The 22,331-nt window shown below is 45.9% G+C and overlaps 1 protein-coding gene across 1 annotated transcript in view; it reads right to left on the reverse strand.

Annotated features, from left to right (window-relative positions):
• unc5b (unc-5 netrin receptor B) overlaps positions 1-15,970 on the reverse strand; it is a 47,227-nt gene extending 31,257 nt beyond the window's left edge. Inside the window, exon 1 of the mRNA XM_029520911.1 lies at positions 15,152-15,970. Within this exon, the coding sequence (XP_029376771.1) occupies positions 15,152-15,239 (88 nt within the window). The 5' untranslated portion in view covers positions 15,240-15,970. The remainder of the gene's footprint in view (positions 1-15,151) is intronic.
• Between the last annotated feature and the right edge of the window lie 6,361 nt (positions 15,971-22,331).

A 22,331-nucleotide genomic window follows, 5' to 3' on the forward strand; every position in this document is an offset into this window, starting at 1 on the left:
AATGACAACGGTGCAGCTCTTGAAAGGTTTCACTGTGTAGGAAGGCGGAAGAATAGAAGAGTTTGACCCCCATATGGCTGCGGCCAGTTGGGTCATTTGTGAAGCACAATGGCAGGCTGCAAACATAAAGGTGCTTATATCTCGCCCACAATTTACAATCTATTCAGCATGACTGGCTTCTATCCCACCCCCCAGCAATGAAGAACCACTCTTTGCTGTCTCCAAGTGAGCATTCAGGACGTGCAGGTGAGTGGCGTTTGTTGTTGAGATTACAAAATCTATAGCAGGAATAAAACATTGGTCTGCACTGTGAATCACATCAAATGTGTAAATGATAAAAGTGGGGACGTTTGAATAGTTCACATCCCAAAACACAAACAGGGGGCGAGTGACGAGGATGAAATGAGACGCCGTGTGTGCTGTAAATACACATTAAGCTAAATTTACGACATCGGCATGCAGAAACCAGTTAATAACATTAGAGACTCGTGTTCAAGCGCCTCTTATATCTTGCACTAGTGCCCTCATAACACCAACAAACATCGCTGCAAATTATCCACCGCAAATCTATAGGTCAGAGGTCGTAGCCTCCTGATAATTCCACGTCGCAGGCGTCATTACTCAATATTAAGTTGCTGCGATGCGTTCTGCAGGATAACACCGATAAAATCAGCGCAGCAATCAGGAACTTCATGCAAAAGCCGTCGAAAGGTCCCATGACCCTTGACCTTCAAGCCGCGTGACTATTTCACGGAAAACAGCAAATTACAATCTCAGTTTAATTGCCCGACACAAAGGCACGCCGCTGCGCTTTCTCCCCAGGAAAAAATGTAGCACGCACAGCAAAACTGCTCTAAAAAGTACAAGCACATTACATTAATATACATTACACAGTCCGCTATCACCTTAATGTGAGACAGTGAAAGCAATCAGTGGAGCAAATAAAAAAAAAAAAAAAAAGAAAGAATAGGAAGACACGGGGAAGCAGAATGGACAGGACCAAGTCAGGCTACGTTGTGTACTCAAAGGGGGTGAAGGCGAAAAAGAGAGAAAGTTAGCTGAGCAGAAGAGGCAATTTTGGACAGCGTGAGATTCATCATGCCGTCTTGTCTTAGACTCATCACGTTCTGAGGTGTTCCATATAACAAGGTGTGGAGATCAATAGTATCCATTTACCGAGGTGCAGCTCATCTAATCATCTGGTGCTCGGCTGCCAACAGAAGGAACTGTGACACACACTTGGGCCTCTGAAGGAGGAAAGAGTAATGAAATATACACTGCAGCCCAGTCCTTCAGCGAGCACAAACACACCTCCCCGGCTGCATTTCCTTTATCTCCTCCATCTCCACATATGAGCAATAAACCCGAGCTTCACCTCCTCCTGCTTCTGCACATGCACATGCTCTCATAAGTTTGGCGAACGCTGCATATCGTGCGGTCCATTAGGAATCTGGGGGGGTGTGAGGCACACAGACCAAAATATCCACAGCACTCTGCTTCTCTCTCCAACTCATTGACTGAAGGACCTCAGGGTAAGCGCTCCTTGTCCCTGCTCCCCAATGCAATTCTATAATTCATCTTAATTGAGAAAAACAAGTAAGCAAAGGGGAGCAATGGAAAGATGAAAGTGCAGGTTGTGTATTTCTGGACCTCAGGGATATCTGGTGTGTGTTTTCAGCCTGTGAAAGGTGAATATGTTGCTACCAGGGGTGCTGGTCTGGTCTCAGCACTGGCAGGGACACAACAACCCTGCAACAACCCCTCCAAAACAAAGAGGGCAGATGGTTTATTAACACATTGGATCTTTTTAACAAACTCATGCACCGGTGATTCCCAACCTTTAGCAGGTCCGTGCTAAACTTGTAAATAGCAAAAAATGTTGGCAGCCCTCATCCAATGTCGCGCACGTCGGCCAAACAACGCCATAGAGCACTTTTTATTTTAAGGACAATGATTTGAAAACAGGAGAAGCTCAGTTTTTCCTCATTGTTCAACGTAAAGAGACACATTTAACGCTTTCTCGTTGCCAACCAGTTATCCATTTTGATTCTCCAATTTTCGCAGTTCCTATCACTGCCTTTTTACAGAGATAGACCTCAATACGAAAGACAAAACAAAAGCGATTTCCTTTTAATTTTTTCATGAAAATATTTTTATATACTTTTTACCAAAAATGTTTGCAAACGATTTGTCTGCACAATTGTAAAACCTTCCCGGGCCACCAGCGGGGCACCAGACCACAGTTTGGGAGTCATGACGGAGCATCAAGACCAAAAAGGAACCATTAATTACTTAGCTGTTGATGAAAAACAAACAATATCTTTGGATCCATGTTCTTCCTGTCTGATACTCTCTGTTGTAAAAACAGCTTCACTTTTTTTATGTGCAAAAGCTCCTCCTGATGTGTTCTTTTTCAATAACGCTGAAAACAAATGGGCGGCAAAACAAGGAAGAAGGAAGCAGATCTACGGAGGACTAGTTTTAGTTAATTCGCTCACTTATTGATGCTTTTGTCTAATTTATCTGAAGATTTTTCGTCAGAAAAAAAAAAAAACCCTAAAGTTTAGACCTTCTCTGTTAATGAAGGACAGAAAATTGATGGATTGTTTTGTTTTGTTTTTTTTTTCCTGCACTGACTCCGCTGTAATTTATTTAAGGCTTCTCTTGTTCACATTCCCCAGCTCAGAGGCAGATAAAAGGCAGATGGCGTTTAAACATTATCTTGAAAATGCAACATGACGTCTGAATATCAAATTGTTGAGCGACTTTTGGGAAGCTCAAATACAGATGGAGCTCCAGCTTTGACTGCACACACGCAGGCTTTTGCTTCAGGTAATTAGATTCATTCAAGTTTTTTTATTTTTCAAATATTTGATTTTTTTTTTTGCTTTGCTCTGTTTATGGCCATTTGAACTTCAAAGCAAACTGCTGGTAACTGGTTGGTCAAGGCAAAACGTTGTGTTTGAGCGTACTGTTAAACATTTATGAATACGATTATCTCAGCTGCTCCTGCGGTGATCGATGCAGGATAATTGAACCAAAGGGGGATTTCTACATTTGGTTGCCACTGTGCACAGCATGTCCTCCCACGGTCCTATTTCAGGGGACATGCTTTTTACAAACTGCAGCGGTGTATCATTTGTGTTTTCATTTTTTTCCCCGTCCACTTTGCCAGTGCCCTGTGCTATCTGGGGCAGTGGTCAGCGGTTTTAATCAATTTTCCAAACACGGGAGCACTACGGCAGTCAGGAAATCCCTGCAGGACAGTAGGGAATGGACATAGCAATAATAATAACACAAAATCTAATCTGAATTATGCTCTAAAGAGATTAGGTCAGAATAATCCCCAGAATAAACACAAATGGGGGAGGAGGGGAGGCCGCTTGCGATCAAAAGCAGGGCGTCTGTCCGTGAACGGTTTTCCCGGTGCTGGAATTTGTGTGTGAAGTTGTGTTTGATTTTGGGGTGTAAGTGTGGTGATTGTGTTTGTTTTGGGAAATGAGAGTATGTCTGAGGCTCAAACACTTGGTATTATTAAAGCAGAATAAAATGCTTCCTATTCTCCGCTCAAACAGAAAGACTGATTCCCTCAGCGTGATGGATTCCTGAAGCCAAACTGAGTAAATTCATTTCCAAATGGGATCCAGAAATCTTAAAATCCCCACCCAGTCAGACAAAGAACTAAAACCCATTATCCAGTTTGGGTGTAGCTGTATAGTTTTTTGAGTGTGTAAACACAGTGTCTGCCACCAGCCTCCATGAAGAAAAGAAAATTGGGGAGACAAAAAAGAAAAAAGGACAGAAATTGCGAGTCAATCAGTTTGAGCATTCACAACACAGTCAGACGGAGCTCATGTCCTCAGCAGGAGGAATGAAAGTCCCGTTTCAGACCAAATTAAAAAAATACTTTGACCTTTTCTGGATGGTTTTGGATGTTTCACAACTTCACAGTGACATCAGGAAGTCAGTGCATCTGGCCACTAAATTCCAGCTCCAGTGTGTCATTTCCCATGAAACCACAACTTTTAACGACTTCATTTCTGTTTAAATCTGAATTAAGCAAGCTATAATGTGTTCATTAGAACTTAGTAACACTTGGACTGAGGCAGGCTGTGTGTTTCCCATTGAATTAAAGGTCTGTGCTAAGCTAAGCTTGTTATATTTACAGCACAGACATAAAAGAGGGTGTTAATCTTCCCGTCTCACTGCACCGTAAAAAGTCCTGTTCCTTTAAGGCCAACAACTGCATTTGTTTACAGCTCTGCCCTTTGGTTGCTGTTGGTTTTCTCTGTTTACTGCAGGGTCCCTGCTTGTGGTGCTGACTGTGTGCCGAGGGTTCAGGGATCAGAGCAGACAGGGCCGGAGCAGACCTCGAGGTCACAGGCCACCTTTCTGCTGAGCAGGCCATTGTCCGGCAGCTGGACGGCCGCAATGCTCCGAGTCTATTGAGAGTCTATTCAGCAGCTTCAGCTAAGTGTAATAGAAGACCCCGGGCTATTGTCTGACGCCAGCTCTGTTTTAGCTGCACCACAGCACGCACTTCATCTCCCAGCGAGTTCACAGAAACAGTTAAGTCTCCATGAATGGGGGCGGATTTACACAAGTTGAAAAAAAAAAAAAGAAGACACGCTAAACACATTCAGACCGACTCCAGCTCTCTTAGCGGACGGCTGCTTGACATGGGCGACCTCTGCAGAGCGTCAAACCACACTGTATGACCTCTGCTTTCTTCTCAGCGGGACACTTGAAGGTACATTCTGATGCAGCCAAAGAACAAAAGGGGGGGGGTCTCTAATTTCATACAAGACTCGCTCTCTAGATTCATGACAAACAACCTAACGGCATCAACACAGACAGTGTTTTGTATTTCAGGAAGAGTGTTGCAGCTGTATTTGCATCTCTCTTCTGGTGCGAGTGAAATACAAAGTAATAAAAAATACTGAGAGGAAAAAAACGGGCGGCAGGAGACCAGTGGTACAGCCACAAAGTTAGCTATTTCAAATAGTATTGAGTAAGCGTGTGATCGAACACATAAAATGGCCATATCACACAGTAAAAAAGCCATCTGGAGGCCTCATCACTTCTATGAGCAGAATTAAGTCAGAGTGCAATGACTTTCTTGTTTTAAGTGCCTCCAAAGAGCCCCCTTATTACCTTCTGAGAATGCAAATGTGCTTTGGGCCAATTAAAGGTTGAGCCAATACCAGTGTAAGCCCGTAAAAAATACGCCCTTCCATAATCATTCAGCGGTATGACTCATGGGTAAGATCGGAACGGCATTCTGTAAACGTGTCATTATTATGACTACGTGCTTAAAATGAATGGAGGAGCCGCATATATCACTCCCATGGTGCTGGAGCCGAGCCACGCATATGTTAGTGTCAGCGCTTCTAATGAAATAAATAGACTTGCGATGGTACTTATTAGGCGTCCATAAGTGGCAGGTAAAGACAAGGGCCCTGTGGTGGATCAAAGGTACTTAAATGTCTCTTTTTAGATCTCCCCCCATCAAGAGGTATTAAGGGGGGGGGGGTGTTGTCTTTTTCTTTTCTTTTTTTTTTTTTTTGTTTGTGGAGACAGACGCCCTCATCCAGGATGTCTCTGTGTAATTACACGCCACAGAAGACCTTCATTCCTCTTCTCTTCACGGAGAGAGATGAAAGACGAGAGACAGAGGCATGTAATCGCTCCTCTGAACGAGAGAGGGGGGGCAACGCAGGGAATAGATGGACAAAAGGATGGTGAGTGGTGGGGGGGGTTTTAATAAACCTCTCCAAACTCTCCTGATTTCTCTCTCTCTCTCTCGCACTCGCGCACGCACACACTCTGTCTCTATTTCATTATTCTCCAAGTCTGCCTGCTCTTCGCCTCAGGACAGATGTGTAAATTGTTGTGCTAATGTAAGGCCCACTGCTGAGCGCTTTAGAGGGAAGGAGATTTACACACTCCTCACCACTGTATAACTGTCACTCACAAACTCACGCTCACAAGACCATGAAGAGGCACGCCACGAGCGACAGCCACTCACGAACGCACAGGAAGACCTGCCGCGCACACACGCCGGCGCTGACGGAGGCGTGGGCGGACAATGACATGCACATGTAAATGTTCTGTTTCTGTTTAGTTTTTTTGTTTGTTTTTTTTTGTTTTTTTTGTTTGTTTGTTTTGCCATTCAGTCTTCTGGCCCAAAATAGGCACAAAGCATCATCGCCACATCACAAAGGCTTTAAAAAGTGGCTGACTGCAGAACTACAGCATATTTTTCTGTTGAAGAAATATTTACTCTCGAGAGCACAAAACATTTTAAAGGTGCTTCTGATGTTCTGTTGAGATCATGAACTTTGTGTTGATTTTGGAAAGACGTTCTTTTCAGTTTGTTCCAGCTCATTTAAAGAGATAATGAGTGTTTCAATAATGATAATAACAATAATAGATAATGAATATAGATCATCAGAGATCTATTCTCTGTTGTTTTCCTGATCCTGATCACGTTCCCGCCAACAGATGACTCATAATGGTTGGATAAGATCGTATCTATACCAGCGTATGTCACCTTTAACCATCACCAGTTGCGGGAAACGAGCAGCAGCAGAGCCTGGACACAGCGTCCGAACCGAGGGAGGTATGTTTGTGACGTCGCTCGTTTAGGTTTACAACCCGCTCGTCCTGCCGGCTCGCTGCATCAGACACGTAACCTGCCTGACGCAGCAGGCAGAGAGGCCGCCGCTCCTCACTCAGCTGCTGCTGCTACGCACGCAAATCAACAATTTGAAAAAGAGCGAAATAATACGTTCTAATGAGAGATTTAAGATTTACCTCAGCCGAAAAGGAGCGAGTTAATCATCCTGGACGAGGCAGGCCTGTGCACAGGAAATGCCTTGGACATGTTGCTCGTTTAAGGCCTCATGTAAGACATTAAAGATGTTGTTGGTGTTTCCACTTTGACTGGAAATTTTCATTTTACAGGAATTACAGCCATCTGCATTCACGCTTTGGACCAGCTCCTCATAATGGCCGTGACTGCTGCTTTCCAGGTCTCCTACAGTGGGAATGCATGCGTTTGACATCACAGTCTCACAAAACCAAACTGTCGGAAAAGCTTGCTGGCATCGATAAGAGGAAATGACAAACTGTGGTGCATTTGATTCTGCTGATTTGGGCAATTTAGAGGCGGCTCTCAACCGGAACTCTTTCTCAGGCCCTATCCCTGGTGAAAGACCCATGTGGCTAACGGCACCAGCGGCCTCTGCGGGACTCCAAACAGCCCATCTGCCCAGGAATCTGCAGGCCTGTCTGTGGGCCTGTCTGCCTCTCCACAGGTATGTCTGTCTGCCTCTCGGCCTGCTTTATTAAGCCGTGGAAGAAGAAGGCAGGAGTTGGCTGCAGCGTGAAGGTTGAAGCTATAGACAGAGAGAGACAGCTCAGTGTTTAATGACCCACTATAACTATAGCTATTCATCTCCCCTGGCAGAGCAGGGAAATGTCATGGTCCTCTGCTGAAGATGTTGCATCATGCTCAGGAGTCTCCAACTGGCTCGTTCCTCTAAACTAGGTTACACGAAAACACGCTTTTTCCTGTTGCCTTTCATGTAGAAGAACCTCGTTGACACAAAATGGCACAAAAATAACATAATGACACCAGAGAGTGCAAAAAAAAGAAAAAAAAAAGAAGAAGAACCGGCTGCTGCTGTGATGCCTCCACACGAACCAATCAAGCACAAATGTGAAGCTCTCATCTCGTCCCCAATCGATAAAGATCTATATGGTTTTCCTTTTCTTGCACAAAATGCTTTCTCTACCTGCTGCACCCACACAAACACACCACTCACACACATACACACTCACACACACACCGTCTTGTTGCAGAGAGGATTGGAGACAAGTGAAGCTGTGCAACAGCAGCGGCAGAGTCACAGCAGAGACTCCCAGAGTTAATGAACCCTCACCAGTCAGCATGGCTGTCCATCTGCTTTCATAATCCCCATAAACAGCAGGCCGCTGGCGCTGTCCAACCACACACACACACACACACACACACAGTGTATCGTCATCCTAAATATCCTGCATGATGAACGAAACGAGGACTGTACATGTGTTTTATGTGACTGTGTGTGTGTGTGTAAGGGGGGGGCTGATGTGTCTAATGGCCGTGTGCCTTAGCTCAGCTCACCAGCTAATCTAAGCAGAATGGCAGCGAGAGGTGAACGTGGGGTCTGTTGTTGAGCCCATCTGGTCAGCAGCAGGTAAGAGGCTTGAAACACACACCCGCTGACACACTTCATGCCTGCGTGAGCTCATGCACTTAAATCTAACCTTAATTACATGCGGGTACATCTGCCTCGTTAGACCCAGGCTGCGTTCGGTTTGCTCTTTCACATGTGGCGCTTACTTAAAACGACACCCGGGTCCTTCTTTCTTCCGCAGCCGATGTCCGGCGGCATTTTGTCACATACACCTGGCATGGCGAATGTACCACAATGAAAAGCCAGGTCTCCTCCTGTGCAATCAGAACAGCTGCCGGAGCGAGAGCGAGATGGGTGTGTACGAGAGCCGTGTGCTGATTGAGGCTGGGAGCGTGACCCCACTGTGACCCATGCAGAAAAGGGAGTGCAAGTGGCTGACTTCCCATCAGCGCTGCACCCACCCGCCGCACACAAACACGCCAAGAGGAGCCTGTCAACCCTTGATTAAGACCTGCATCCAAGGCGAGAACAGAATCCTTACCGAGCTTGGAGGCTCCCAGTCAAAGCCTTCTGAGGCGAAATAAGAATTAAGCTGAAGACGGGGTGGGGGGGGGAATTAAAGGGTGGACGAGGGCAGATCTCATTCTTTCACTGCTCTTTGCTATGGTTGTGATCCAAGAGCGTCTGAGCAGAAACGAGGATTATAACCCCCACTGCGCGTTTGTATGTGTCTGCATATGTTTCCAGGATGCTGCTGCAAAGAAGACTTCGTCCTTAAGCACAATCTTTAAAGCTCAAACTGCCGGGAGGAAAGAAAAAGAAGAGAGGAAGAGAGAGCGAGGAAAGACATGAAGGGACAGGAGAGGTCTGGATGTGGCCTTGTTAACCTCTGATTGAGTGGCCAATCAGTCTCCATTACTGACAGGGGCAATGAGCTTAGGAGACAAACATGGTGATTTAACTCACCGACAGTCACTACATTAAATAACCCAGCACAGCGTCACGTCGCTGACATGCAGCCAGTCACATAAGCCTCCCTCCATCCCTGCATCCGACACACACTCCCAAACACACTCATTACCCATCGTTCGGCTTGATTTAAAAACACACACACAAGGGAGGGGAAGTGGGAGGGAAAAAAAAAAAAAAAAAAAAACACACAACAACTTTAAGTTGTTTGAGAGTCCTGCTGTTGCCTAGCTGCGTGCCACGCAGACAGAAGGACGCGGGATCATTTCCGTTGCCTAGCTCAGCTGGAGTTATGTGCACATACGCTCAGCACGCCTGGTTTTCTTCCTCCAGGGAGGTCTGCGTGTCATTCCCCTACTTTAGACTCACCAGCTGCTCGGTGTGTGCTCTGCAGTGTTAAAAGCCCCTTCTCACCTCTGCACAAGCCCCCAGCGGCACCCACATCCACTTACGCACAGGCATGACAAAGGTCCCTCTCCTCCTTTACCTACCCAAGAACACCCAAACACCCCCCACATTCATAACTACCCCGAGGGCAGATGGGACCCTAATAAGCGTTACGCTCAGAGAAATGGGATTCTTCACAGTGCCTCCTAAAGAGCAATTCCCAAATTCACACCCCAGAGTTGGCAAGATAAAAAAAAAAAAGATGGAGTGAGTGAGATATGGCTGACAGAGGTTGGTGTGTGAGTGACTACAAAGCTATAAATACGGCTGATGGGACCATCACCAGTTTGAAGGCAGAGGAAGGGGGAACCCAGGGACAAGTGAAGGCGGTTTATTAGTGTGGATCTGGGGGAATGTAACGGCTCTCTTTGCCAAATTCGTAAAACAGAAGTCCAAGCAAATCCAATCCATTCCCTCCTCTAATGCGGCGCGTTTCCACCCGACGGTGGAAAGTGCATTAATAACACATTTTATGGATAATTTTCCTCCAGTGAGCCGATCCCACGTGACACGCTCGGATACAAACAGACGCACAAACACAAGCATTAACAGATTGGCTGTGGTCTAAGCTCTGAGTGGACTTGGCTCGACTGCCTTTTGAAGACAAAAAGCCTCTGCTAAGAAGATGAGGGGACTCTACGTGGCCTGAAAAACATCCTTTTTTTTTTTTTTTAAACGATCAGGGCACACGCAGAGCGCTGGACCACAGCTCAGCCGACCAAATGCTGACACCGCCTCTGATCCACGGACCTCGACGCAAACACTTTTGCCAAGTGTGTGTCGGCTATATGAGTATGTGTGCATACGTGTGCTTGTGTGTGTGTGCTTTAGCGCGAAAGAGCGGAGGTGGGTGGGCAGTGAGGGGATCTGACGCGCGCCCCCCCCCCCTCCGTAGCGAATCCTGATCCTATTGGTCACGATGCTCAGTGTGCTGCTGAGATCTTAAATGAAAATTCTTGCACTCACTCACTCTCTCTCCTTCTTAGTGACCCAGCAGGTCTTCCTCCATTATACACATAAATACTACCTCTTCATCAGAGGATGTGGCTCCATTTTTGCATATGTGTGAGCTGTTGTGAGTGTGGGTGGGGAGGCTGGGTGGGGTGGGTGCTGTCCTTTTGATGTCAGATGTCACTGAGCATGTCTTTGCATATCAATCATTAAGTGAATCAGGTTTTCTTTTTTTTTTTTCTTTTCTTCTGTTTCAAGCTAAAACAAGCAAACGCGGTCTTTTCCTGTGTGCGAGGAGTTATGCAACAGTTGCACACCTCTTCCAGAGAATCATGCACACACACTCATGCAGCTGTAGCTCCTGTTGAATTTGTAAATGTGTGTGTGTGTGTGTGTTCTGCTGCGGACCCCCCCCCCCCACTCTTTACCCCACACAAAGAGGCAGAAAAAGCCCTCTGGAGTCTCCCTATTCATCTAAAGCACAATGGAACCCCACCGAGGTTTTCTTCCTGTTTCCCTGTCTGCCCCACCCACTCCCCCACCCCACCCTACGGGGCTAAGGATGGAGGGGCAGGGGGTTCCCTGTCCTGCCGACCCAGCAGCAACTTCAGCTCCCATCTGCCACCGAAACCGTCCCTCCTCCACCCTTCGAATCCTTCCACCCATCCATAAAAGCTCCACTCATTGGGCATTTGAAGACCAACACCAAAAATCGTGTGTTTTATGGCATCACCTTCTAAAGTCATTGACAGAATAAAATTTAATTCTGTGATTACCATTTTTTTTTAAAAAAAGACTCGTCCGACCTTGAGATAAACAGCTCTATCAAAAACATTGTTTAAATCTCGTGCATCAATCATTTTCAAAATGTTTGTATTAAATTGAAACATTCCCCCATTTTTTCCTTACGAGCGCGAGCAGGTAGGAGAGAAAACATGACATTTTCAACCAAACTTCAGAAAAACATAACATGGAATATTTAAATAGCTTCACTGGATGATAATTACATACAGAATTCCTGTGTGCTTTTTCAAATCACACGCACAGTTTGAATTCATATTATGCACTGCAATATTGATTAAGCCATTATGACCGCGTGTCCTAAATACCTTTGCAACATATTTTCCTTCAGCAGGGTAAAATAATGACCTGTGCTTAAAACTGTATTCATCTCAGGGCTGCCAATCTGTGGTTAAAACTTTTCTCTGCTGCTGATTCTGTTTTCCATTCTTTAAAGTCAGCGTCCCCCTCCATTTACCTTGCTGCTTGCCCCCCCCACAGAACCGTCACTGTTTGCTGCAGATTTATGGTTCCATCTAACATGCACAGTATTGGCAAAGCATTAAACATGTCTACTCTTAATACTGTGAGCTCTCTCCATCGATAAGAGCCTTAATAAAAACATCCCCCTGGTGGATTTGTGTCTCTCTTTGTGACCCCCCCCTCCAAAAAAAAAAGAAAAAACCCACCCCCACCCTCACCTCGAGAGTTTCCCTTCTCCCCTTAACTGCTGTTTCTTCTGCAGCCTTGTCAGCTTCAACCTGGTCCAGCTTGAGCATCATCTGCCTTCCTCTAACTCTTTACCCCCCCCCACACCACCCGCCAACCCCCCAGGCCACCACCTACCCCTCTGCGTCTCATTCTTCTGGCCAGTGCCAAAGGTTTAATGACGCTTGAATGCCACTGCTATGGAGTTCTCTTCTGCACTCTTTTCTCATAAAGGATATTTAAAAGCCGTGCCCCGAGATCAATCTATCTCAATGTGTCTCTCCCAGATTCATTTCTCTTCCATCTCCCCTCTCTGTTTTTTCCTCTTCACTTTCAGATGGATAGCGTTACCCCACATAACCCTTCTCCATGTTTGGTTCACACGCACACATCCGCTCCAGCGCACCCGCCCCCCCCCCGCCCCCAAACGGCACACTTTCTGGAACTGCGATTCTTTTATCCAGTCTATAAATGCCTGTTGGTACCCTAAAATCCTCCACTACCCCCCTCAATAGTCATCCGGGTCAGTTACACCAATAAGAGCTGAGCAGCTGCTCCCCTCCCACGCTTTCTCCTTGAGAATTTGAGCATCATAAGCACATTTTAAATATTAACAAAGACCACTTTGCACATATGAATAATACAGCAGCGAGGGCAGTGGCTGGCCAGCCATCCCATCCCCTGCCGCCTCTCGGTCATAAAACTAATGCACTGCTCCAGGACAGAATGTGGCCTGGCCGGGTCTGCCAGCAGGAGTCGTCTGAGGAACAAGTCTGGCCTGTGATTTAGCCTGAAGAGAGCTGTCTGTGTGTTTATTTTTCAGGGTGCCCAACCACCTGTCCAAAATCTCTGCAGATGCCACAGCCTGGCAGCACTTTTGTTATGACTACGTGTTTCAGAGACACTTTAATCTAATCTGACATCTCAATCTGCTGAGTGTCTTTGAAGCCAAATCTACTTTGGTGTTTGTTTGAGGTTAGCTTTTGTGGCCACATTCCTCTCATCTAAAAATTCCCATGGAAGCTGGCAGAAAATGGCACAATTGTGGCCCGAGAGTGTGGCGGGGGCAACAAATATTTCAGCAGCCTTGTACTCGCACGCATATAATATTTAAAAACGTGAGTCCTCGTGCAGCCAGTGCACTGAGGGGGGACTTCAGTAGGAGGAGGAGGAAGAGGATTCCCACAGTGAACACGAACGAGACAGCACATCCCCACAAAAAAAACAAAACAAAAAACGTGTCACTATTCATCCAGTCCTCTCTGGGAGTGTCTGACACGCTACGCTTCCTAACTCTGAACACTCCACTGCCCCCTCGCCACCCTCGCTCTCCTCCTGCCTTGACCTCCTGGTCTGGACGCCAGTCTCACGCCCCTCCCCGCCCCTAAAACGATCAGACCGGGGCACCTGGTCGCCTCCTTTTAATCCCGATGTGTCACAAACAGCGCGGTGTAAGCACACTTCCCGTCTGTCACCTCCCCTAATTCTGATGAAGTCATTAATAATGACACATGCTGAGAGAAACAGTGGACAGCCGGGCTCATACTCCAGACAAGTGTTCCTGGCAATCCTTGTAATTAATGTGTATGTCAACACAGGAAAAGAAGCTCCACAGAAATGTGAGCTCAGCACATCCAGGAGGGTTAAAGTGTGTGTGTGTGTGTGTGTGTGTGTGTGAAACAGATAGGGGGGAATGCACAATAGGAGAGAAGATAAATGCAATCTGTGTGTCCCATCATGCATTCCCTAAATATATCTTCTTCTCTGCCAGACAGAAACTTTACTGGGACACACTGAGCTATTGTCCCCTGTTGCCCCCCCCCCACCCCCCCCCCCCCCCCCCCCCCCCCCCCCCCACCACCACCTCTCCACCTCCCCACCTCCTCCACTCTCAGCTCTGCAATCCACAACTGTTTGTATCAATGTTTCTCATTTCTCATGCAAGGATTTCAGAACGGGTCCACAATTTTAATAAACGTAAGCTGCTTTTCTGCTCCGACTGTTCAGAGAATAATACATGCACAGGACCTTGGGAGGTGCAGCGGGGGCTCTTACTGGGATTCAAAGAAATGGCAAGCGACCTGGACAGACAGACAGACAGACCAGTCCCCGTCTGCCCCTCAAAAGATTATAGCTATCATTAAGCACAGAGACAAAAAAGAAAAAGGAAGAAATTACTTCTTCAGCAGACACTTTTTTTTTTTTTTTTTTGTTTTTGTAGGTTCTGCTTCCATTTTTGTCCACATTGTTCTCCCCCCTCCTCTACTGTAAACCGAGCTTAATCCAGAATTCACTAAACCCTCAGATTTCTGCCTCGTATTTCAATCTGATCTGGCAAAGAGAGGGGAGAGAAAAGGTCCAGGCTACCAACAGGCCACACCGAGGGGGACCATTAATCTGACACCGAGGATGGGCAGAGTCACCTTGATGCTCAGGTCTTGTCCCGTCCCCTCCCTGACAGCCTCACTGCTCTCTGTGCCGAGTGATTTCATCTTCTCTTGGAGCTGTCTGCCCTCTCTGATGGCATTAAGATTAGCAGACAGCTGTAACGAGCCCAAATGTAAAATAAAATAAAAAAGGAAGTTGGATGGTTCATGATCAGCTGAGTGACTTGTCTCTTCACCAGCAGCCAAAAACAAAGTGCCACTATATTTAAATGCTGTAACTTGAAGTGAAGGGGGGAATAAAAACTGTCAACAAGACTCTCTACCCCCGGAGAAGGTTTCATAGTTCACTTTTTTCTTTTTTTTTTTTGAGAAGTCAAGAAAGCATGGAGCAAAACTTTAATTACTCCATGCGCACCGGGGGAGTTTGATTTTTCCACTCCAAGTGGAAAAAAACTCCAATCTGAAGCTGAAGACTTTTTTTAAGTGCAGGTCAGCAGAAAAGCCCAGAAACCTGCAGTTTTACTCGTAGAACATAATCCAGGACTGTTTTTTTTTTATCATTATTATTATTATTATTATTATTATTATTGATCACTTGGATCAAAGCTTGTGATCTGAATGTGAAACTATTCGAGAAACATGCTGAAAATGTGCTGTGTGTTTGTGTGTGCTAAACGTGTTTCCATGTCACATGTGCTCAGTGTGATGTTTAATGTCACAACTCACCGGTGCCGGACACGACATGTCCCCCGAACACGAGGAGGAGAACCAGAGGACCGAGACGTTGGTCGCGCTGCGTCCGAACAGAGAGCATCTTTTCCGGCTACGCCGTTGCGAGACGTCGCGGGTCGTCCACACAGGGGTAACCTGCGGTCTGTGCCTCGGACACACCAAAGTGGCTCCTTATCCAGCAGTGTCTTAGAAAAAAAAAAGAGGATGTGAAGGCTTTGTCAGCAGGCTGACTGATGGCGGTGTTTTTTTTTTTTTTTGGGAGGGGGGATAGTTCACTTTTGACGCACGCAGGCTGCAGCGCTCAGAGCACATCCATCGCCGCGCTGCGCGTCGGTGTCGGTGTCGGTGTCGGAGGAGGAGGATTGGGAGAAAGCAGGCTGTAATTTCCGTCCGTACTTTGGAAGTTTTCAACAGCTCTGCAGAGCTCACACCCCTTGCATGCCAACAAACACTCGCTCGGGTCTAATCCTGGTGGATTTCATTTCCAGCTCTGCTCGAACCCGGAGTCACAAATCACCAACCCCCCCAAAAAAAAAGAAAAAAAAAAAGAAGAAGAAGAAGTCACCAAAAAGTTTGACGCATCGCCGCTCAGACAGGAGAGAGACTGAGTCCGATTCCCACCTAAACACAAACTTGTCTCACAAAACCAAGGAGAGCCGCGCACCGGACTCTCTCCGTCCTCCTCCCCCCGGGGCGTCTGACCGGACTTCCCCGTCCGCAAGGTGTAAACAAGAACACGGGGATCGGCGCTGGAGCTCAACGCCAGCCTCCGGACTACCAGCCCCCGCCTGGCCAATCACACACCACCACCCTCCTCCTCCTCCTCCTCCTGTCGGAGTGAAGGCTGAACAAGTGAAGGTAAACTAAAGGCAGGGGAGGGAGGGAGGGAGTGGATGGGAGGGGAGAGACAGAAAACCCGGACAGAAGAGCGCACAGAGCCGCTCTGGATTCAACCAAGGTTCAGCTGCAGAGGTCATCACTTCCATATATCCTGTCTGTCTGTCTGTCTGTCTGTCTGTCTGTCTGTCTACCTGTCTGTCTGTCTGTCAGTCAATCTGTCTATCTGTCTATCCATTTATCAGTATATCTGTCTATCTATCTGTCTATCCGTCTATCTGTCTGTCTGTCTATCTGTCTGTCTATCCATCTATCTGTATATCTGTCTATCTGTCTATCTGTCTATCCGTCTATCTGTCTGTCCATCTATCCGTCTATCTATTTGTCTATCCGTCTATCCATTATTCTATCTGTCTGTCTGTCCATCTATCTGTCTATCCGTCTGTCCATCTATCTGTCTATCTGTCTATCTGTCTATCCGTCTATCTGTCTATCTGTCTATCTGTCTATCCATCTATCTGTATATCTGTCTATCTGTCTATCTGTCTATCTGTCTATCTATCTATCTGTCTATCCGTCTATCTGTCTATCAGTCTATCTGTCTATCTGTCCATCTATCTGTCTATCTGTCTATCCATCTATCTGTATATCTGTCTATCTGTCTATCTGTCTATCCGTCTATCTATCTATCTGTCTATCCGTCTATCTGTCTATCTGTCTATCCATCTGTCTGTCTATATGTCTGTCCATCTATCTGTCTGTCCGTCTATCTGTCCATCAACCTATCTGTCCATCTATCTGTCTATCTGTCTATCTGTCTATCTGTCTATATGTCTGTCCATCAATCTGTCTGTCCATCTATCCGTCTATCTGTGTAGTCACTTTTAATCCCTTCCCTTTGCTGTGAATAGTCTTTGGACAGCAGTCTTGACTCTATAAAAGGAGTCCAGCGGCACCAGTCCTGGTTTGTCAGAGTGTATTATTTCCTGTCAGTCCGTCCTTCCTGCATCCCTGAATCTAATTTTCCTCCCCGTGGCCACAAGAGAGCAGCCTTTCATAAATGAGCCTGTCTCCAATGAGGAGGAGGAGAGCAGGCTGGATCCTCTGCAGCACTTTTACTTTTCCTCGTGTGAGTGGCTGGTTGCTGATCTTGTCTGATTGGTGAGTGGCCAGCAGTGGAGGCCATGATGAACAGGTGGACGCTGCTTTGGAAGTTTTAATGTTGACTTTTTTTTTTTTTTTTTTTTTTTTTTCAAAGCAGGCATCGAGCAGGTAAGTCCAACTCCAGAGCTCGGCTGTCGGTGAGGTAGGTGGTGTCCCTCTGATATTTGGGATTCTGGGTCATTTTGATGGTGAGGCTCTGAGCCGACCCCCCCCCCCGATGCAAACTCTTTCACCAAGTGGGCATATGATGTACAGATGGGTGAGGAATTAAAAGAAAAATAAATGGGCGGAGAATCATAACAAGTGCAGATGCTTCCACTCGGAGCTCGAGGGCTCGTTAAAACGGTTTGATGGGGATGGTGCAAGGCACCGCAGCTCAACCCAGTAGAACAAACATGGCGTCATCAGAAGGCCGACGACACTCAGGATCTGCAAACGTAATGGTGGTTTGTCCCCTTTATGAGTGATGTTATTTTGATGGTGACGAGGATAACAATTGATTCCTGTCTTTGAAGATACCTTTGTACACGTTATTGTCTTCGGGCATTTTCATTTTCACTCTGACTCACCCAGATCAACATCTATTCCCTCTGCCGTTGAGTCACGGCGAGGGGCAGTGGGGAGGAAGTTTTATCCTCCTGCACAACTTGCACCTCGAGGTTTAATTTATGTTTTTGTGTACACTGCCCGAGATTTAGCAGCAAAGCAGGGTGAAGAGCGGAGTTTTAGGCATGGGGGTGAGCCTGTCAGGAAGCCAGAGAGTCCGCGTGCGTGACGCCGAGCCCGAAGCGAGGCCCCTCTCTAAGACGTGACAGTATCTGGCAACGGTACTGCATTGCTGCATTTTGCTCAAATCCAACTTCAAAGGTCATAATCCGTCCGGACAAGTGATGACTCCCAGAGCCTCCCTCCTCTGATGACAGTCACGCCGTTTCCTGCAGCACAGAATACGTTCAGGATTATTTATTTATTCCCCAAGTCTTCATTGGAGAGAGAGAGAGAGAGAGAGAGAGAGGTGGGAGGAGTGTGATGGGGAAGAGGGACACTGACAGCGAGAGAGGTTAAGCGTGAAATGGAGTTCGCAGGTTGTGTTTGAGACGGATTTGCCTCTTCAAGCTGCCAGTGTATTTTCTGTTTACATGCCCGTGCGTGTCATACTTTTTGATTGTGTTCTTTCTCTTGTCTCCCCTTTCATGTAATAGACCTGCACTCAACATTATGACTACTGAGTGTGTACTTATACAGCATCATCCCCAGTCATTTTCACATCTGAAGCTCTTCAGCGGTGAGAATCTTCTTCCGCCGTTGTTTACGAGGCCGACTTTGGCGACGCGTCTACCTTGATGAAGCCACACAAGATGTAAACACTTTACAGGCCATAATTAGACAATTTACCCTGTCTCCTCTCTTCCCCCCTCCTAATTATTGCCAGCCTGATGTTATTATTAGTTATTATTTTGCGCTGCCTTTGCTAAGACTAATTGAAGATGTAAGTCAAGGGCACCTAATAGAAAACTATAGAGGGAAGCTGGGGGAGAGGAGCCATAATCAAGTGGGACGGAGCTCATATGTTGTGCACCATACAGAGGCAGAGACAATGAAGAAGCCGGGGCCATTATTAAGGCATAATAGGTTATCCGCCGAGGACTGTTTAGCGCGGCTGACTCTCCGTCGTCTTGTGTTGCAGCCGCGACATAAAAAGGATCAAGCTGCCTATCTCTGTAAAACAGAGGGGGCCTAAAAATAGGATGCATGCTCTAGAAGTTGCTGTAGAGATAATTGAATATTATTTTCAGGAATGATTAAGTTGACCTATCCACCAGACTAATTATTTCTCGCAGGCCAGAGCAGAACTTGTTTAATATAATTTCGAAGCAGTGAATAAGGCAAAATAAAGCAGCCAATCTACGAGCTTTTCTGCTCAGCGAGAAAACATCGTACAGGGAGAGATGAATAATACAGTTTCATTACAGTTTGGCGCTTGAGGATGGTCACAGATTTATCTTTTTTCAGTGTGGTGTCTTTCAAGTTTCTTTGGAGTGTCTTCAGGTCATCCGATCACCTAGAAACCCGTCGTGTTTTCCTACAGGCTACACGAAAACTTTCCGTTTCATGTGCCAAGCTTTTGCGGAAATTCCATTTGTGCTGCTCAAAGTATTGACATTTTTTTCCCCTTCGTACTCTGAATCAGTGGCGGACAGTTTCTATATGTATTTACTGTTGGACACTTTCATGTTTGTTTGTTTTTTTCTGATAGGAGAAGTTTTCAGTTTTTACTTCACAACAGCTGGAGCTATTTTACCTATAAAGTATCGATGTTAAGTCAGAAAATTAACATCCAATTATATGATCAAATCTAAGTGAAAATATAGTGAAAGAATATGAAGCGGTTATGATAATATAACAAAAGCAATCATCCACGAGTTTATCTGAAGATCCTTTAAGTACGGTTTCCAGATAATACCTGTGTTTTTATTTCAGAGGGATTTGGACAAAGGCTGCTGGTATTGCTGCTTTTTCTTATGTAAATAATCTGAATATTTTCCACTGTGTTCCATTATGGATGATTTAAACCTGAAAAATTCTTGTTGATTCCATATCTGATTTTACTTTGAACAACCTCCAGCTCTTCATGGGTCTTGGTCAGGTTTTGTTCAGCTTGTTAACAGTTTGGTAAAAAACCAAAGAAGTTAGCGCTCAGTATGTGACCATCTGCAGATGGATTGGTTATGCTGAAGATTGTTTGTGCGTTTTGGCATGTTTGGCCCTGTGTCCATACACGTCTCTGTGTGTTTGTGTGTGTGTGTGTGTGTGCGTGTGCGCTGAGAACAGCCCAGGATCTATGTGGGTGTGTGTATGTTCTTGTCAGTGCGCATTGACTTCACCTGTCCTCCACCGTAGTAATCCCAGGGTGCACCTGGGCCTTTGGGCTTCGGGGCTTTTAGCAGATTGCCTGTGTCAGACTTAGGACAATTACACTGATTGTTGCCCTAGAAACTCTGCTCACCCTCTGTTTCTGCAGGGGGAAAGGCTAATAAAATTAAAGTTGACAGAACAATGTGGAAAATGTGAGGATATGTCAGCCTTTGATATATGTCTCGCTCTGCCGACACTGCATAGAAACAGCAGCTCGACAAACAAGTCCAAATGGTTTTCATATGCAGAAAGGTCACCTCAGTCACAGCCCGGGGAATTAAAAACTTACTATCCAAGTTCTTAAACTTACTGCAGGTGACCCATATGAGAGAATAAATTCTTATTTCTTTAGGCTTCAAACTTCACATCGCAGTTGATATGTTGTTGGATTTTGCCTTCATTTCCAAATTGTGCCGCTGAAATTCAGGACAGAAAGGAAGCAGATGTGCTCACTTCCTCATTCGTTATGAGCCAAATTTAAATCAGGAGTTTGCTGCGATCATAATCAGCAAATAGCTGTTTGATCAGAATGGTTTAATGGTGGAGACTCCATGAACTCTGACTCTCTGTTCTGACAAAGTTTTGACTTGATTTTTATTGAATGGGAAAAAAAATCTCTCTCTCTCTCTCTCTTTATATTTATTTTTATATTTATACATCTCAGATATAGTTCCAAGGTGGAACTACACAATCGTAGTGTTGACTTCTTATTTCGAAGGGGCTCTTTAATGCTCACTAATGACCGGGATTTGACTGAGGTATCATCTAAAAACAGCAGACTGAGGATCATCACGATGGCCCATTGTGCGCCGTGAATACTTAAGTGCAGTGAGGGAGCTCCGAGGAAAACGGCTGGTTCGTATCTGCACTGTCAGGGTAAGACATTCGACTGTATGGTGCATTACAGGGATCCTCCAGTAGCGAAGGAGAAAGGAACATTAGGGCACAGCTATATCTGATAACCTGCATGTTTGTGTGGGTGTCTTATTTTTTATTATTATTATTTTTTTTACACATTATTATTGTGTTATTGAAACATAAAGGCGATTAAAAGTTTCAGGAACGCTGTGTTTATACAGCGCGAGTTGCTCCGAGAAGGAAGAAGATGCGTGCAAATGGAAAGTGTTATTAGGTGTTCTGACTCGCAGCTGCAACAAAGAGTGGGTGTGAACACTAATTAAACATAACATCTGTTGGAAGTGGAGACACCGGTATTTTAGGAGCTGACAATCAAATCATCAGCGATTAGGAGAGACGCAATGTTACTGTCATTACATCAAACAAAGTGTGTCTGATTGACTGGAAGGGGGAGACGGCATCGCGGTGAACTCTGCCTCCAGTCAGCCTCACATGTGGGAGTTTCTTACCCACCGTGGACCTTCGTCAGGTATTGTCTCAGTTTATTAACCCTGATATGAACGATAAACCCAAATTTTGTTTATGATGAGAGTCATTATATTTCTTCAGGGAAGCATTATGTACGCTTTATGATATTGGCGGCTCAGCACACAGGCTATAAGCTACCAGTCAAATATATCCTTTACAGCAGCATTGTAGCTTCATTTCTGTATGTACGCGTGTGTAGGTGTGTGTCTGTGTGTTTATGTGTGTAGATTAATGACCCCTGGCATAAAAAAAGCCACCGACTAGCGTTGTACACAAACAGCTTCTAGTTTTGTGACGATACAGGGAAACGCCTGAGGGTGGAAACATGACTTCTGCTGTCCTCTGCTACTCCCTCCATCCCTCCCTCTCTTCATCATCCATCGCTGCTGTTCACCTGTGCCACCTCGCTAATGATTGCTCAGCGGCCGTGAGTCGACCATGCATCATTTACCTGGAGTTCCAGGGATGCGGCGAGAGGGAAGTAAAGAGAGAGGCAGAAGGAGAGAGCGAGAATAAGGAGAGAATGAGAATGAAGGGAGACGTTGACAGAGGTCCAGACACAAGGATACAAGCATGTGCTGCACAGGTAGCGTAAAGGGAGGAGGCGAGAATAGGCTGCAGGGGACCAGGAGGCCCGTTTTATTAATCACAGCCCTGATCTGGTGGGAAACGCTGACAGCTCTGGACGGAAATAAGCTGCCACTACTGCACTTCTGCTGGCCACGGAGAATGGGTGGAGACTGAGGCGAAACATCCCACTGGAAGCCAAAAACTGTCTTGCATGATATGTGCGTCGTTCATGATTACTATAATTGCACAAGCACGTTATTGTGAGAGACACGGAGCCGAGTGCTGTTAACGCGCTGCACAA

The sequence above is a fragment of the Echeneis naucrates genome, chromosome 15, assembly GCF_900963305.1.
Source record: "Echeneis naucrates chromosome 15, fEcheNa1.1, whole genome shotgun sequence".
Classification (NCBI taxonomy): domain Eukaryota; kingdom Metazoa; phylum Chordata; class Actinopteri; order Carangiformes; family Echeneidae; genus Echeneis; species Echeneis naucrates.